At 37.0% G+C, this 15,238-nt stretch overlaps 4 protein-coding genes across 6 annotated transcripts; 3 read left to right on the top strand and 1 right to left on the bottom strand.

The window, feature by feature from the left end:
- Positions 1–349: 349 nt before the first annotated feature.
- LOC108810766 (putative syntaxin-131) lies at positions 350–2,876 on the top strand. Its single transcript, XM_018582853.2, has 13 exons — positions 350–477; positions 583–635; positions 928–1,032; positions 1,144–1,249; positions 1,348–1,436; positions 1,520–1,593; positions 1,674–1,716; positions 1,793–1,853; positions 1,951–1,976; positions 2,061–2,138; positions 2,232–2,312; positions 2,400–2,465; positions 2,552–2,876. The coding sequence occupies exons 2-13, from the start codon at positions 618–620 to the stop codon at positions 2,726–2,728; spliced, it is 924 nt and encodes a 307-aa protein (XP_018438355.1). The 5' UTR covers positions 350–477; positions 583–617; the 3' UTR covers positions 2,729–2,876.
- A 69-nt stretch (positions 2,877–2,945) lies between these two features.
- LOC108813392 (protein EMBRYO SAC DEVELOPMENT ARREST 30) lies at positions 2,946–7,614 on the bottom strand. Of its 2 annotated transcripts, XM_018585931.2 has the most exons (11): positions 7,357–7,614; positions 7,063–7,271; positions 6,887–6,971; positions 6,311–6,381; positions 6,135–6,223; positions 5,792–6,035; positions 5,488–5,600; positions 5,111–5,201; positions 4,836–4,964; positions 3,978–4,531; positions 2,946–3,845 (listed from the first exon to the last, which is right to left on the bottom strand). In XM_018585931.2, the coding sequence occupies exons 2-11, from the start codon at positions 7,225–7,227 to the stop codon at positions 3,413–3,415; spliced, it is 1,974 nt and encodes a 657-aa protein (XP_018441433.1). In that variant the 5' UTR covers positions 7,228–7,271; positions 7,357–7,614; the 3' UTR covers positions 2,946–3,412. The 2 variants fall into 2 exon arrangements, with proteins under 2 accessions (XP_018441433.1, XP_056844006.1); XM_056988026.1 differs by lacking the exon at positions 7,357–7,614 and having other exon boundaries at positions 6,135–6,197; positions 7,063–7,200.
- Positions 7,615–10,090: 2,476 nt separating this feature from the next.
- On the top strand, positions 10,091–12,296 carry LOC108838418 (5'-adenylylsulfate reductase-like 5). Its single transcript, XM_056988479.1, has 4 exons — positions 10,091–10,396; positions 10,807–10,991; positions 11,277–11,401; positions 11,474–12,296. Exons 1-4 carry the CDS (start codon positions 10,229–10,231, stop codon positions 11,899–11,901), a joined length of 906 nt encoding a protein of 301 aa, XP_056844459.1. The 5' UTR covers positions 10,091–10,228; the 3' UTR covers positions 11,902–12,296.
- A 1,113-nt stretch (positions 12,297–13,409) lies between these two features.
- LOC108806496 (uncharacterized) lies at positions 13,410–14,967 on the top strand. Of its 2 annotated transcripts, none has more exons than XM_018578637.2 (2): positions 13,410–14,329; positions 14,610–14,967. In XM_018578637.2, the coding sequence occupies exons 1-2, from the start codon at positions 13,565–13,567 to the stop codon at positions 14,724–14,726; spliced, it is 882 nt and encodes a 293-aa protein (XP_018434139.2). In that variant the 5' UTR covers positions 13,410–13,564; the 3' UTR covers positions 14,727–14,967. The 2 variants fall into 2 exon arrangements, with proteins under 2 accessions (XP_018434139.2, XP_018434140.2); XM_018578638.2 differs by having other exon boundaries at positions 13,416–14,329; positions 14,613–14,967.
- The last annotated feature ends 271 nt before the right edge of the window (positions 14,968–15,238 follow it).

Genomic DNA, 15,238 nt, shown 5'->3' with positions numbered 1-15,238 from the left:
TAACATATATAAGCAAACGCTGACAGCTCTAACTAGAGAATATTAACTGAAGTTTTATATGTGGAGGCGGGAAATGTGATGTGGCTATAATTCTAAAAACATGCGATTTTAGGTGTCCTTGTGCAGCAAGAAGGCTTTGAATACATACATTGTTTGTGTTTGATTTAATGCATGTAATAGATACACCACCCCCAGGATAAGAGAATTTGAGTAGTTATCTGTCATCAACCAGATTTACCAGTTTTTTTGTTGTTAAAAAGAATTACATTAAATATCAAAATAAGATCTTAACCGCTGACCCTAACCTTACGTGTCTAACAATCTTTTTTTTTTTGTGCTCTGGTTTATGCGGTAATGAAGCGCCTCCTCTCTTCTTCTCTTTAGATGATCTTTTTCTTATTAATTTCTATGATTAAAAAAGGAGAAAACAAAAGAGAAAGAGAACAAGAGAGATCTGGGTTTATCTGATAAAACCAGGTTTGCTTTCCTTCTTGAATGTTATTTAGGTTATATATCATTTTGCATGGAATATATGGAGTTTGGTTGATTGTTCAGCAAGTTTCTTTTTATCCTATCTTATAGATCTTCTTCTTCTTCTCTAACCAAGTTCTCCGACAATGAACGACCTCTTGAAGGTTTGTCTTTATCTTTTCCTTCCAACTTTTCTCCGTTTCCCTTTGGACATTACGTGATCACGACCATTTTTGTTCTAACTTCTGAGCCCCGCAATGTTTCCGTGTAGTTAAAATTAGAAACTCGTAGGGCTCTTTGCTTGAGTTACAAGTTTTTGTATGATATGACGTCTCATTACAATTTCTCAAACATTAATCGTTTATATAGAAACAGAATCATCCAATAAATCTTGAGATTTACATGGGATTTAATGGAGGAAATATATAGTAAGATGATGATGTTAACATTGGACAGGGTTCGTCAGAGTTCTCGAGAGATCGATCTAATAGAAGCGACATTGAGTCAGCACATGGACCAGGTAACTCTGGAGATCTCGGCCTTGCTGGTTTCTTCAAAAAGGTATACTTAACATCCCTCTTTAACTTTTTTCAAGAAAAAAAAAAACATCCCTCTTTAACCCTTCTCAATCTGTGTCAAATGTGTATATTGAGATCATTACTAACTGTTTAGGTCGGAGAAATCGATAACCAATATGAGAAGCTTGACAAGCATCTCAAGAAGCTTCAAGCGGCACACGAGGAGACTAAAGCCGTCACTAAGGGTCCTGCAATGAAATGTACGATTTCGAATTTTAAAACTTAGAGACAAGTTCTTGATTCAAGATTTAGATGAATTGAAATATGGCTTCTCTCTAATGTTTTTCTTGTTCTGTAGCAATCAAGCAGAGGATGGAGAGAGATGTTGATGAAGTTGGAAGAATCTCTCGCTTCATCAAAGGAAAGATCGAAGAACTTGATAGAGAGGTTAGGCTTAGAGATGAATACATTGTTGATTCTGTTGATGTGATCTGGTCCTCTTTGTTTAAGACCTGAATTAATTTGTACAGAATCTAGAGAACCGGAGTAAACCAGGTTGTGGGAAAGGAACTGGAGTAGACAGAACAAGAACAGCCACAACTATGTGAGTTTTTGTTTCCTGAATCTATTGCTATGCTTCAAGATTATGTCTCTCTCCCAATGTGTAATTTGTTTTATCCGCAGAGCGATAAAGAAGAAGTTCAAGGACAAGATATCTGAATTCCAAGTAAGTTTTGAGAAGTGGTTCTGCAAAATCTTCTTAAGAAAGTTAGCCCTAAGCTTTTAAAGTTTGTTCACTGCAGACTCTAAGACAAAACATTCACCAAGAATACAGAGAAGTTGTTGAGAGGCGTGTGTTTACAGGTTTTGAATTGAGAATCTACAAAAGATTTTAACTGTTTTCATTGATGATCTTCTGATAGCAATTTTTGTGTGTTGTTTTGGATCTTGACAATGGTAGTGACTGGGCAACGAGCTGATGAAGAGGCAAGAACTTATAGTTGTTTTCTCAAGTTAAATCTACTGAATTAATTTTAGTATTGGCTCATGATAATCTCTTTGGGTGTGTAGATGGTCGATAGATTGATTGAAACAGGAGACAGTGAGCAGATTTTTGAGAAAGCAATCATGGAGCAAGGGCGAGGCCAGGTTGGTATTTATGTTTAGGCAATACCATGAATACCTAAGCTACAAGACAACAGACACGTGTATCACAAGTTAGGTTATTTTCTGGCTCTGCAGATAATGGATACACTGGCTGAGATTCAGGAACGCCATGATGCTGTCAGAGATTTAGAGAAGAAACTCCTTGACCTCCAACAAGTAAAGCCTGCTCTACTTTACCAAAATTATCGATATATTCAACAATGATTCACCTTCTGCGTCTCTTTTTCTGTTTTTGGTTGGTAGGTGTTTCTTGATATGGCAGTGCTGGTGGATGCACAGGGAGAGATGCTAGACAACATAGAGAATATGGTAAACAGTCTCTCTTCATTATCTTTGATGAAACCCTGAGTTAAGATTTCTTCAAACCCCTTATTGCTCTGTTTCTACTCTAACAGGTCTCCAGCGCTGTGGATCATGTTCAATCCGGGAATAACCAACTAACAAAGGCACTAAAGAAACAGAAAAGTTCAAGGAAATGGATGTGCATTGCCATCCTCATCCTTCTTATCATCATCATCATTACCGTTGTCTCTGTTATCAAACCATGGACACAGAAACATGGTGGTGCTTAGGGTTCTCTTCTCCCTGCCCTGCTTCCGAAGCTTTTGTATACAACAGTTTAACATATACATACATGTATCAACGCATCAAAAATCATCCTACCATTGTCATTAAGAAAATGATGTATTCTTTTGATTGGATCAATGAATGACTTAACTATTCTAATACCCATCTCAGTGACCATCCCAGTCTTATGAATATGAATGTGGAGCAATCAGGAGACAGCAATTGAATATTAAAACTCTGTTGAAATTTACTTTTATCTTTCATATCTGTAGTGTGTCAAACTCAATAACAAATCCAGAAAACAAAAACTATTGTAGAAAAGGAGAAAAGAAAAAGAATCTGAATGAACCTTTATCAGATTTACAATGAATGTGGAAAAAAACAAAGATACCTCCAGCTTCACATTTGCTTCATGGGAAGACCTCAGAGAGGGATGAAGCATAATGCTCGTCCTTTGCTGCGTATAGTAATCCTTGCTGCATAAGGGCGCTTGGAGGCAATACCAATATCTTTGAGAAAGCTCTGACGTATATAGAGTATGCAACTAATTTGCAAGAAACTACTACCAAAAGAATAACACTAAAAGCTTATTCTCAGTAACTGTAGACAAGAAAAAAAACCTCCGTTTGTTTGCTTTTCGCCTTAGCTATCCAATGACACCTGACTGCAGAATCTGCATCCTTGATACATTACTTGTCATTGGGATCCCATTCTTCATCCTGGTCAAAAGCTGAAGCCACCTTACTTTTAGCAAATTCTTCATCAGTTTCTGACTGTTCAGTGAGAAGGTCATGTTCATAATCAGGCTGATCACCATCATCGGTTTTACTCTTTTCCACCCCAGCTGATTTCATCCATTTAGGACATTCATCCTCACCTCCATAGAGAAATCTGCCGTCGTCACTTCGTATTTGTCTGGAATCTTCAAGGGGAGATGTTCTGCATGAGCATTCAGGAAGTGGATGTGAAAGAAACAACCTGGGTTTCGAAAACATAGACTGCCTGATAATCCCACTTTCACCCAAACTTGAGTTAAGATGTTCCCTCACACGAACTGTCCAGTTACGGTTGGGATGGTACATGTCCTCACGTGTAATGTTGAAAAGTTCTTGAATAACTTTCCTGTTTGAGAAAAAAGCAGCAACATTAATTAATTTGCATATTCTCTATGAAGTAGTGAGCTAAAGCCACAAGCTCTAGATCAATTTGAACTTTAAAATGCTTCATTAACTGTCGAGTACTAAACTTTCTAACCTGTCCAGTCTATATGTTCGTGATGAGGGTCTTTCATAGAGCCTCTGACCCATCACCAAGCTCGAAAAATCTGGCAACCCACTACCATCGTTGTTGAAACCAGGGAGAAACACATCAGATTCTACAGATACAACGAAGTCAAGCGCATCCCACAGTAGCCTGTGTGCTTGATTCCTAAAATCCATAAGTGAAGGGGTTGGTTCTGTATCATTCTCTGTAAGCCAACCATACCACCCTTCTTTTTCGTGCTGGTAGATAGGTCTGTCTGGAGGAGGAGGGAGAGGCCTAGGCCGAGGACCTGCCTTGTTCCACTCTTCTTTGAGCTGCTTATCGCTTTTTCTATGAGGCATTTTGTATGTACTTTCTGGAAGAGGCGTCTCAGGACCAACCAATTCTGATAATTCTTCTGTACTGCATAAGGAAGTCCGATCCACTAAATGAGGGAACATGGCACGCAGAGGAATCAAAACACGTTGGCCGCCAAACATTTCGGAACCAGCTAAGTATATAATCGCCTTTTGAGAATAACCCAATGCTTTCAAAAGAATTCCAACCTGCGACATTTCGATACCAATAAACTCTTAGCATCACAAAAGTAAATGCAGTTCCATCAGAACCGCAGTAAGGAAATGTCTAATTGGTGTATTAGAATGTCAGCATAAGGGGGTGTTCAGGCTTGGAAACAGTTTGTTACATGTAAACTACATGTAGACGTCGAGACTTATGAAGATTTCAAACACATAGACATGTTCAGCTTTCAAGAGACGGAATGAAGGGCGGACAAAGAGGGTATAAAGATATAAAAATGTGTCGATATTAAGCATTTGTAGCATAATCTTAGAGAATTCCGTGTTCTACCTCTTCTGGCATGAGAGGACATAAGCCATTGTCCCTGCGTAAGTGTGAGTCAACAATAAGTTCTTCTGAAATAAACTTCTGCTTGATCATCTGAGCCCGCCGATACTGAATGAGTTCACTGTGAAGATCCTTAAAAAACAGAAGAAACCAATTCCACCGTTTAAAACTACTTCCCATGTAACTTGAGCGCAAAAGGTAGACAGGAAAACAGCGTATCGGATATAAACACTTTGTTCGATCAACCAATGCAGATGGAGAAGGATGAAAAATTTTACCTGGAAAAGCTCAGCACATCCATGATATGCCAATTTGTCCCTCACTAAGCCAGGATGATAAGCTAGGAAGGGTTGACCTGATCTACGTAGCCTGGCAAGGTCAGGAAAGCACGGTTATTACAGAGTAGATGTACAAATTGACGATAGGTATATGGCTTTTAGTTACGTAGTGCTCCACCTCACGATCCCAAGCTAAATAAAAAAAGAGTAAACCCTGCCACTTATTTATTATTGTTCCCAGCTAGGTACCCCCATGGTTAAAGAAACAAAAGCTTAGCATGTAATATTCTTTCCCTCCCCCAATAATCAAGAGCCATAACTATATGCTGTTCTAGTCCCTTTCGCCAATTAAATTTTTAAGTGCAAGTATCAAATACCTGTCAACCATCTTCTTGCCCAGCACCTGGATTTCTGAACGAAGCTGGAGGGCATGGAAGGCAACTCTACACCTTAGTCTCTGAAGTTCAGGCATTGAAGCTGGCAAAGTGGACTGAAAATAAGACAGCTTTGATAAGAATAAAACACTTCGTTTAACCAATACAATAACTTCTTACATTTAAACAAAAAAAAACATGAAATGACGAGCGATGGTAGTTAGCAAGCAGAAAGATATCTACTTATAGATCTCTACAGATTTATAAGTTAATTTCACTCTAAGGAAGAAACAAACACACGCATTACCTGCAAGCATCCCCCATCAGAGACGACCAATCCAATAACATTCGCTTTCTTTAGTTTTGGCAAAACTTCCTCGAGGTAGAATTTTGTTGATGCAGAGTTTTTGGGCTTAAAAAGAGGAAACTCATTCCTTTTTCTCGCGGCTTTCAAGCTCTCAGGGAGTGCCTTGGCAACTATAACATCATTTTTGAGAAAGGATATAAACTGCTCTTCATCATAAAGATAGGAGAAACTCTTGAACTTGTTGCTGCACATCATGTAAGAAGTACACTAGAGTAAAGAAGAGTCTGATTACATGGCAAAGAAACAAAGAACGAACAACATAGTGGATAGAGTTAATGGGTACCTGATGCCTTTGGAGCGAAGACTTTCTTGAAGCTCTGGAATGATAAGAGTAGCATTTAGAAGCCTGGAGATGGTGACAAGATCACATATCTAGAAAATTTGACAAAGACGTAATCAACATAAATAACAGAGAAAAATAAAGATGAATATTAAACTATCAAGTCAAGCGATACATACAGAAGATCTGATCTTGTCAAATCCACCAAATATCTTTGCGTAAATAAAGCCGTTGTTTGTTGAACTGGGCGCTGCAAAGAGAAAGCATCAAGAAATATAAACAAAAATCCAAAAATATTCCAAAAAAATTAAAAAAAAAAAATCATAAAAGACCCCAAGAGGCTTCTCATGTTCAAACAAGTATCAAACACAGCATACAGCATCCATAATGGCTCTCAATGGTTTGATGCAAAGAAAGACTGCTGCATTATGGAGAAAGTAATGACCAATGCAGAACAGAACACATATTCTCCAAATTGAAATCAAATTCAATTCCTTTTTACTAACCTGTGCACCTCAAAAAGAATCAAAATCTTGCTAAATGGCGCCTCTTGCATAAGATTTCAAATTAAAAAACAATTTCATAAAAGACCCCAAGAGGCTTCTTATGTTCAAAACACAGCATACAACATGGATAATGGCTCTCAATGTTTTGTTACAAAGAAAGACTATTGCATTATGGAGAAAGCAATGACCAATGCAGAAGAACAGAGCACATATCACAAACAAAGTAAAGCATAGTAGTTGTAGTAGTACCAGGATAACTGTTTCTAGGATTGGCATAAGGCTGCAAGGACTCCAACGATTTAACAGGCCGCCACAAGTGCTTATTTCTAAAATCCTACAACAGTTTGAAAAAACCAAACAAACACTTAAAACAACATTCTCCAAACTAAAAACCAAAACTCAATTCCTTTTTTTCTAATACAAACCTGAGCACCTAACAAAGAATCAAAATCTTGCCAAAGAGTGCCTCTCGCATAAGAAGCCAACTGCACAGATGAAGACTTTGTGATGGAGAGATGAACGAGGAGAGAACCCACTGATAAGATGAGCACCAAGAGCGCAATCCATTTTATCCTGGATCTGAACACCATCACCTCCTCCTACAACCACCAGCTCGTAAAATCGAGCTCCTTCCCTAAAAATCCAAAAATTCAAATTTGGAATCACACCGACAACGAACGAACGAGCTTCTTCTTCTTTGAAATTTTTATTCTTTTTACGACGAATTAAAGGCGAGATCCAAGATCATTTAGCTGAAAACGGCGTCGAATTGCAGGAGCACGCTTTAGGATCTGATCAGAAAAAAACAGGAGATATATGTCTCCGCATCGAAGTTTCCAGGGGGAAGCAAACAAGCAACCCGTGCGGGGGGTGGGGGAGTCAGTAGTTGAATTCAATTTTGAGTCAGATCCAGAGAGACAGCTCACTGACACATTCCCAGAACTCGAAGAAACGCAATTTAATATCTCTCCTGTGAGACAGAGAGAGAGAGAGAGAGAGAGAGAGAGAGAGAGAGTCTGCATCTTTTATATATGAACACTCACACTGTTACTACTACTAACCGGTTCAGATTTCGGTTTACGATTTTTCGGTTTAATCTAACATATCATCGGGTTAGTATTTGTCTCGGTTCTGTACGGTTTAGTTTGACTCGAACCAACAAACTTGGCATCCAAAACCCAATTTTTGCCGGTACAAACCAAAAAAATATATATATACCGGGTCTTGCTTGGTTTAGGTATATAAACGCGGTTTGGGTATTTATTTGATCATGATTCTCTTGATTCTGTAGATAAACATTAAAAATCTTTTAGATTTTGCAGTGTATACCAGTTAGTTGTTAAAACATATCTGAGAGATATTTTTGTTTGATTCCATCCTTCATTACACAGAACTGGCATCTACATTGAATTTTCTAATCTTCCTGATCATTATCTTTCATATAAAGAAAGATGAATATATATCTACAGTATAAAATGTTTTCCGGATGATGATCATCATTCTTGTATCTGAGAAGTTACACGGAGGAAGATGTCTTCAGGGCAATGGAACGTCAAGCCTCCCATCAGATGATTAAAATCGAGTTCTTCTTCAGCTATACTTAGAAAAGCTTGAAACAAAGGCTGGCTCAAGAGACTTGAACAATGTATCTCTGCTTCTTCTTCTGGTTGCCCTTTTACTAAAGCCATGTTTCTTTTCTGAAATGAAAGAGTTTAAAGCTTGGATTGCGTGTTGTTGCTTGATTCTCCTTTGGGTCTGTATATATATATATAGAGCTATCAAGTGTTTTGTTGGACATACAAGAATAGTGTTTCACATGGTTATGCTTTTACTAGATGCTATAATTTAGATATTGGCATATGCTCTTGTTTCTTCATGTTTCACAGTGAGTCTTTTGTCCTTTTTCTATGGTTGAAACTGAGTTATCATTACAAAATCTTTCTACTAGAGGCAAAACATATGTGGGGACATTCTAATGAAAGATGAAAGTAGGATCACATGGCAATGCTATAAAGGGAAGTTATATGGCTAAAGTTTTTGTCTCTTTCTCTTTGTGGTACTGATATGATCGTGAAATGAACACAATCATAATAGATCAATGGAGGATCCCAAATGTCACTGTTGGAGAAAAAGTCATATGGTTGATTTGATGAGAAACAAAGTCATTTCACATCATCAGGTGCAGAAATAAAGTGTTTTTGTCTTCACTATAAAACAAGAGTAATTAAGAAAAAGACTCTAGAAAAAATAGTCATTAGCTAGCAAAAATGTTTATGTTAACTATCCTTAGCAATGCTGAGATTTAAAGGGGTTAAGCTGTGTAAGTCTTATGTTTGAGAGAGAGCAAGAAAGACATAAAAGAGAAGATTAATTGTTCCACCTTTGTTCTTAAGACACACTCAGTTTCACCAACAGAACAAAGAAATATCTCTGACACAGGGATCACATTTTTGTATATTCAGCAACAAGATCACATGTAATTTAAGGCCATAGAAGAAGCTTGGAAAGTTCGTCTGAGGTGATAATTTAAATATGATTTAGAGAGACTTTTCCTGGATTTTATTGGGGTAGCGATAGAATGCAAACGGTCAAGGTGTATCAATTTTTACCTTTCCAGACTTGGATTTGGTCTTCTTTATTTCATTAAACATGGTAACAAAATCTCAATTCAGTCTTATCAAACTAAATAATACGATCATGATTTTCTTTTCATCTATAAAAACGGTTCAACAATAGCTACAAACAATCTTGGATAACACCTTCTTCAGCATCATCATATTGTAATGAAAACATCATCAGTGAAGTTTGCTTTTGTTTTCTTCTTCGCCATTACATCGGGTAAAATTCATTTTTAACATGTAGTATTAGTTATTTACAATGCGAATTTTATTATAACATATATAAATATTGGTATTGTAGTGATGAGTATAGTAGCAGTTCCAGATGTTGAAGCAAAACAGTTAGCGTCAGAAGAAGCTCCTTACGTTTTGTTGCATCGTGAAGGTTCTTCACCCGAAGAAGCTCCACAAAAGTTTAGATTTAAATGCGACACACCTAGGTGTAAAATAATTTGTACCATTCGATGTTTTTGTATATGCTAAAACAACATAAGCATATGTATTCACAGATAAAATAAATAAAAAACTTCGTTGTTTGCATACATTGAACAGAATCCCTAGCATGTTTTCGACCCAAAATGATCGCAATTCGCACATTATTAAAAGTGTATTAATTTACAATATAACATGAACAAATCTGAAGAATATCGTTGACTTGTATTTGACCAGTGGACTATATATTGAGCCGTTTTGGGCTGAAATAAGGCTTTTGATGTTTTGAGAGGGCCGTATGTTCTTTTAAACCCAAACCGCAACACTTGGAGAGAGAGACAGAGGTGGGTCCCACTAGATTATATCTGTCCTAATATGAAAAATTAATTAAAATTGGGGAAAAAGACAAAAGGTATAGAAAAGATCCGGGATTTGCCCCAATTCGTTGAGACATTAGGTTTTGTTTCTTCACCAATTCGCTATCTTTTATAAACCATTCTGTTCGATTCAACCTTTTCTTCCTCCTCGAATCACCTCCGCCATGGATTCTCGTCTTCCGTTTCTCCTCCTCACCATAGCTGTCTCATCATGCTTTCCCTCTGGGTTCGCTTCATCATCGTCGTCGGTTTGCAATCACGAATTCGAGCTTTTCCGGTTCGATTTAGACTCCAAATGCTCTCCTTCTATGTATCCAGCTCCTCCTATCGAGGTCAGTCTCTCTCTCTCTCTCCTTTAGGGTTTGTGTTGAATGAGTGTGTGCCAATTCAATCTTTAATCTTTCGTCACGTTTGCTTTTATACGTTAGGTGATCACCAAATGATTTATTTCGGAATTAATAATTGAATTACGAACAATTAGATCTTTTTTGATAATCCTCTTTTTTTTTTTTTTTAAGTTTGTGTTATTAGTGTTAAATTCAAATTATTAGTCCATTACTTTTGAAATTTACTTAAGACATGTGATTAATTATGTTTGGTTGTTGTGTAGTAGCTCTGTCTAGTGTCTGCAGAGATGATTTAACAAATTTTTAAAATAGGTGTCTTAAGCGATAAAATTGGATTTTGAAGCTTTTATTTGTAAGTTGTAACTAAAGCAGTGTATAAATTTTGCAATGTGCAGTTAGATGGAGACTCACTGGACAGGTTAATGGCTTTGAATCATGATGGAAATGCTTATGTGTCTGTGCTCTTCTATGCTTCCTGGTGCCCCTTCTCACGTGCTCTGCGCCCTAAGTTTGATATGTTGAGTTCCATGTTCCCTCAGATACAGCACCTAGCTGTGGATCATTCTCAAGCACTACCATCGTAAGAAACCTACTTATTAATCTTTCTTGAAAGACTAGATAGTCTATTTCCATGTTATTTAGTATATTGCTAGGAAGTGGATTAAATAGCTCACATTAAAAAAAAAAATTGAAATAGTATCTTACATTTTATTTTACAAAAGTTCATTTGATTTAAAGACTAACTTGGTTAGTTAATTCATCATTTTTTGTGTGATTGTCTCATTAGTGGGTTCCTCTTCCATGTGGTTGGCCATCTTTTCGTTTTTGTCTTACTAACTGATTTCAATTAATTGATTTGTTGCAGTGTCTTTTCAAGGTATGGTATCCATAGCCTACCTTCAATCCTGATGGTTAATCAAACTTCAAAAGCGCGGTACCATGGTAGAAAGGATCTTACATCCTTGATTGAGTTTTATGAGGAATCAACAGGTGATTGGTTATAGCAGCACATTTCAGTTTGAAAAAAATCAATAATAACTGATTATTCTTTCTTTTTTTCAGGTCTCAAACCTGTTCAGTACGTGGCTGAAGCGGAACCAACAGCCAGCTTAGACGCTGGAGATGGTAATCTGATCACATGGTTACGCAAAGGGACATCTATAAGCGAAATATTCAAGGGAGATCCATTCTTGGTGCTGTCTCTGCTGTTTATCTGTTTACAAATGGCAATCCATGTCTTCCCCATGGCAGAACCGCGTTTAAGAGCGTTGTGGGCTTCTTATGTTCCCAATCTTAACCTGGAAAGATTTGGAGAGGTAAGCCAAGTGTTCAGCCGCGCTCTTCACATGGTGGACGTGAGGAGGCTGTGGTTGAAACTAACGCTCGTCAAAACAAGGAGCTTCAGTGAGAGGGCAAAGAATGCTCAAGCATGGGCTTCGTCGCTAGCATCTGTCTCTCTAGGCCAGACTTCATCAAGCCAGTCCTCTTGATCCTAAGGGTGAAAAAATCGAATCCCTTTAAACATCCTTGTAGTATCTTGTGAGGGAAGAGATATAAGCATTTAGTGAGTTCTGGAACTCTGAGTTTGTTTCTCTGTATGCGTCAAAGCATGTAAATCCAGGAACTGCTTTTGCTTATGTTTGTGAATATTGAGATGTCTGTTTTTGACCTCATTTCTTTTACTGAATAATCTTCAGGGTTACTTTGAGTTGTAATGTTTTTGTATTGCCTTTGAGAGTGTGATCCAGCTCAATTGCTGTGTCATTTTTCTTACCTTTCTACATTGATCTCTTATTATTTTCCTTTTTCTTTCAAGTGGAGATTCATGAGTTTTGGAACTTAAAAAGACTATAATGAGCTATGTAACAGATGTATTAGTGCCTGATATATCATTCATTCCATATAATGAGCTATTCATTAGTGCCTGATGTATCATTCCATATATTAACCGAAAAATATGAGCTTATAGTGTTGGCTACATATGGGGTAATCATTCTCTCTCTCTCTCTGAAGCACACCCACATATTTTTCTGTTTGTATGATGGAATGGCTAATGATATGTTTGTGTGATAGATTTGGGATGTTTCACTCAAATGAAAAAGATAGTGGGGATTGTAGATTCATCACCATCTCGTTCCTCTGCAGCAAGAGCTATAGTTGAGTATCCGCGGTTTGGCTCCCATAAATAGCATTTTATGAATGTTACAAAGCAGAAACGTATGTAACTTGCAGAGCCTCAAAAAGTTAACTAAAAGTTAAAAAGAATATAGTTTGGTTCCCTTAACGACGATACAGAAAGTAATAGTTAAACAAAGAACTCAACAAGAACAATAATTTGGATATATGGGTAGTGTGTTCACATCAAACTATGTAATTCTCCATTCTTTTATTACTAGTGACATTTAGATCTAATGATTCTTCGTGATCCCCTTACAACCCTATTACAAACATATGATATCATCGATAAAGCTAAACCTTATCCAAAACTAGCTATCGTTTAGCTAAGTATAAGTAAATACATATGTAACCGACTCAATATTAACAACATAAAAATAACTTTTATCAACGAAACAACAACTTCAAACTTGTTATTAAAATATATAGAAATCGATTGATTTCTAACCGAATACAGTCACCAAAAGGATAGTTTGAATTTACCTCGCGGTTTGGTTATTAAAATACTAAAATATCGAAGAAGAATTGATCATGGTGAAAGAACTAATAAAGGACCTTGTCAACGAAGGCAATCAATAGTTCTTGAAACGGGTCCCAAGAGGACCACTTCTTCTTTTGACATCACTTCATTGCGTTAGATAAGCTCTACCTCACTTTCAAAAATGAATAAATTCATTTACATGTCCTGTACAAGTATATCTGTGTCAACTTCAACTGATATATCAATCCATGTCTATATACCTGATATTTTTTTCTTCCCAAATTTTATGAGCTTATTAATAATAATACTATCATACGCGTTTCAATTAGCCTTTTCCAAGCATCTTGTGTGTATTTGTAAACAATCCAAGAAGAAAAAGTAAAAATTTAAATAGTCTTAAATCTTAAGTCATTTTTTATTGAAAGCATTTTTTTAGCATTTTTCAATTATGATTAATCCAAACATTCTTTGAATCTTCTATCTTCTCTTCTATAATAATGATCTTGAAACCACTTCACATGGGAGAGAGGATACACAAACCCCACTTGGCTCCAATAATTCAAAAGATCTCACTTTCTCAAATTCTGACCGAGCCTCCAATGAGATCGGCTCAAGAAGAGATGGATCTTGAGGAATGGGAGTTACTCCCCAGTCCCAAGAACAGCTTCAAGGATCTTGATCACGACGAGGATCATCATGGAGACATGGTTATGGACTACTTCCTCTGTCCATCTGCTCAACAAGAACCTCTCCACAAGATAGAGTCTCCTCCAAGATCCAAAGTGATCCCCACAAAGCTCCTCCAAGTTCCCATAGCTTGGGAACCCATGTTGGATCACGAGAACAATAAGATACCTAATGACCCGGGTCCAACACAGACCCTTTTGACGGACTCTGTTCTGTCACCAACAGTATCCTTCAAGAAAACGAAGGAAACCGAATTTGCCGACATGAAAGTGGACCCACCAGCAAGGATCACGAGTCCTGTGTCTTTGATCGATGCTGCGAAACCCTCTGATTCCGAAGGAAGTGATGACGTGCGAGAGAAGAAAGAAGATGATGATGTGAGGAGTGATCATGGTGGTGGTGAGAAGGCTAATCTGTGGAAGATTGGTCTGAATGGGATCGGAGCAATATGCTCTTTTGGTGTTGCAGCAGCTGCAGCTACCGTGTGTGTCTTATTCCTCGGACACAACGACATCAAAGTTTGTAAGAACAAAAACCACAAACTTAGGTTTCAGATTTACTCCGATGATAACAAGGTAACTCGTCATGAACATTGCAATCTTTATTTTTTTTTTAAATATATTCAAGAACCTGTGATTAGATGAGTGGTAACTTTTAATTAAACAATAGAAAAACTATTGAATATTTTAATACAAACCAAAAGATAAGGTCAAGCTTACGTGTTGAAGTGAACATTCTCTATAGTTAAAGAGATTGATTCTTGTTTTAGCTTGTGCCAACGTTAAACTTTCAAGGAAACAATTTCTTGGTCTAATATTTTTTTTTAAAAATACATATTTATTGGTGGACGTGTAGCAGATGAGGGAAGCTGTGAATCATGCAACAAAGGTCAATGAAGCAATCTTTGCCATGAAAGGTGTTCCTGTCGTAAGAGCTCAAATATCTTTTGGAGGTTACTACGATGGACTTTGAATCTCAGCCATCCATAATCTTCTATGGAATCATGGGGTCAGCTCGAGCCTACATCACCCACCAGCTTCTTCATAAGTTCAATAGTTTTTTTTTAAAGCATAAGTTCAATAGTTAATAGCGACAGCGTGCATGCATGATTATTGTCTATAAACTTTGTAAATTAACTTATTTTGTTATAAAAATCAGATTTGTTTATATATCATTGTAAAAGTTCAAGTAAATTTTAATCGTCATTGAGGAACTCAAATATCTTTGTGTGAGTGTGTTTTATAACTTTCATTGTCGTTTTTATAACAAATGAAATCTCATTACTAGCTGAGAAAGTTTGCTATTATATGATGATCGGGTAATTGGTTTGCTAGACGGGTTAAAACTTATTTCTAACGTTCTGATCAATTTTGGACGATCGTTCTCAAGGAGGCCTCAACTATACTCATTTGTAAGGTCCATACCATAAATATATTAACCAAATTGATTTAATAAATATATCTCATTCCATGTCATTCAACTTT

Source organism: Raphanus sativus, chromosome 6, assembly GCF_000801105.2.
Source record: "Raphanus sativus cultivar WK10039 chromosome 6, ASM80110v3, whole genome shotgun sequence".
NCBI lineage: Eukaryota > Viridiplantae > Streptophyta > Magnoliopsida > Brassicales > Brassicaceae > Raphanus > Raphanus sativus.
Note: the sequence above shows the minus strand (reverse complement) of the source record. Positions and strands in the feature narration are given on the sequence as shown.

What these genes read in the sequence shown, in the direction of transcription:
- LOC108810766 (XM_018582853.2), top strand. An exon ending in GGCAACGAGCTGATGAAGAG is followed by an intron (nt 1,977 to 2,060) that starts GCAAGAACTTAT and finishes TTGGGTGTGTAG; the next exon opens with ATGGTCGATAGATTGATTGA. An exon ending in TAGACAACATAGAGAATATG is followed by an intron (nt 2,466 to 2,551) that starts GTAAACAGTCTC and finishes CTACTCTAACAG; the next exon opens with GTCTCCAGCGCTGTGGATCA.
- LOC108838418 (XM_056988479.1), top strand. Translation starts at nt 10,229, where the DNA reads ATGGATTCTCGTCTTCCGTTTCTCCTCCTCACCATAGCTGTCTCATCA. An exon ending in CATTCTCAAGCACTACCATC is followed by an intron (nt 10,992 to 11,276) that starts GTAAGAAACCTA and finishes GATTTGTTGCAG; the next exon opens with TGTCTTTTCAAGGTATGGTA. An exon ending in GTTTTATGAGGAATCAACAG is followed by an intron (nt 11,402 to 11,473) that starts GTGATTGGTTAT and finishes TCTTTTTTTCAG; the next exon opens with GTCTCAAACCTGTTCAGTAC.
- LOC108813392 (XM_018585931.2), bottom strand. Translation starts at nt 7,227, where the DNA reads ATGGTGTTCAGATCCAGGATAAAATGGATTGCGCTCTTGGTGCTCATC. An exon ending in ATTCTTTGTTAGGTGCTCAG is followed by an intron (nt 6,972 to 7,062) that starts GTTTGTATTAGA and finishes AAACTGTTGTAG; the next exon opens with GATTTTAGAAATAAGCACTT. An exon ending in TTGACAAGATCAGATCTTCT is followed by an intron (nt 6,224 to 6,310) that starts GTATGTATCGCT and finishes CAAATTTTCTAG; the next exon opens with ATATGTGATCTTGTCACCAT.
- LOC108806496 (XM_018578637.2), top strand. Translation starts at nt 13,565, where the DNA reads ATGATCTTGAAACCACTTCACATGGGAGAGAGGATACACAAACCCCAC. An exon ending in TTTACTCCGATGATAACAAG is followed by an intron (nt 14,330 to 14,609) that starts GTAACTCGTCAT and finishes GTGGACGTGTAG; the next exon opens with CAGATGAGGGAAGCTGTGAA.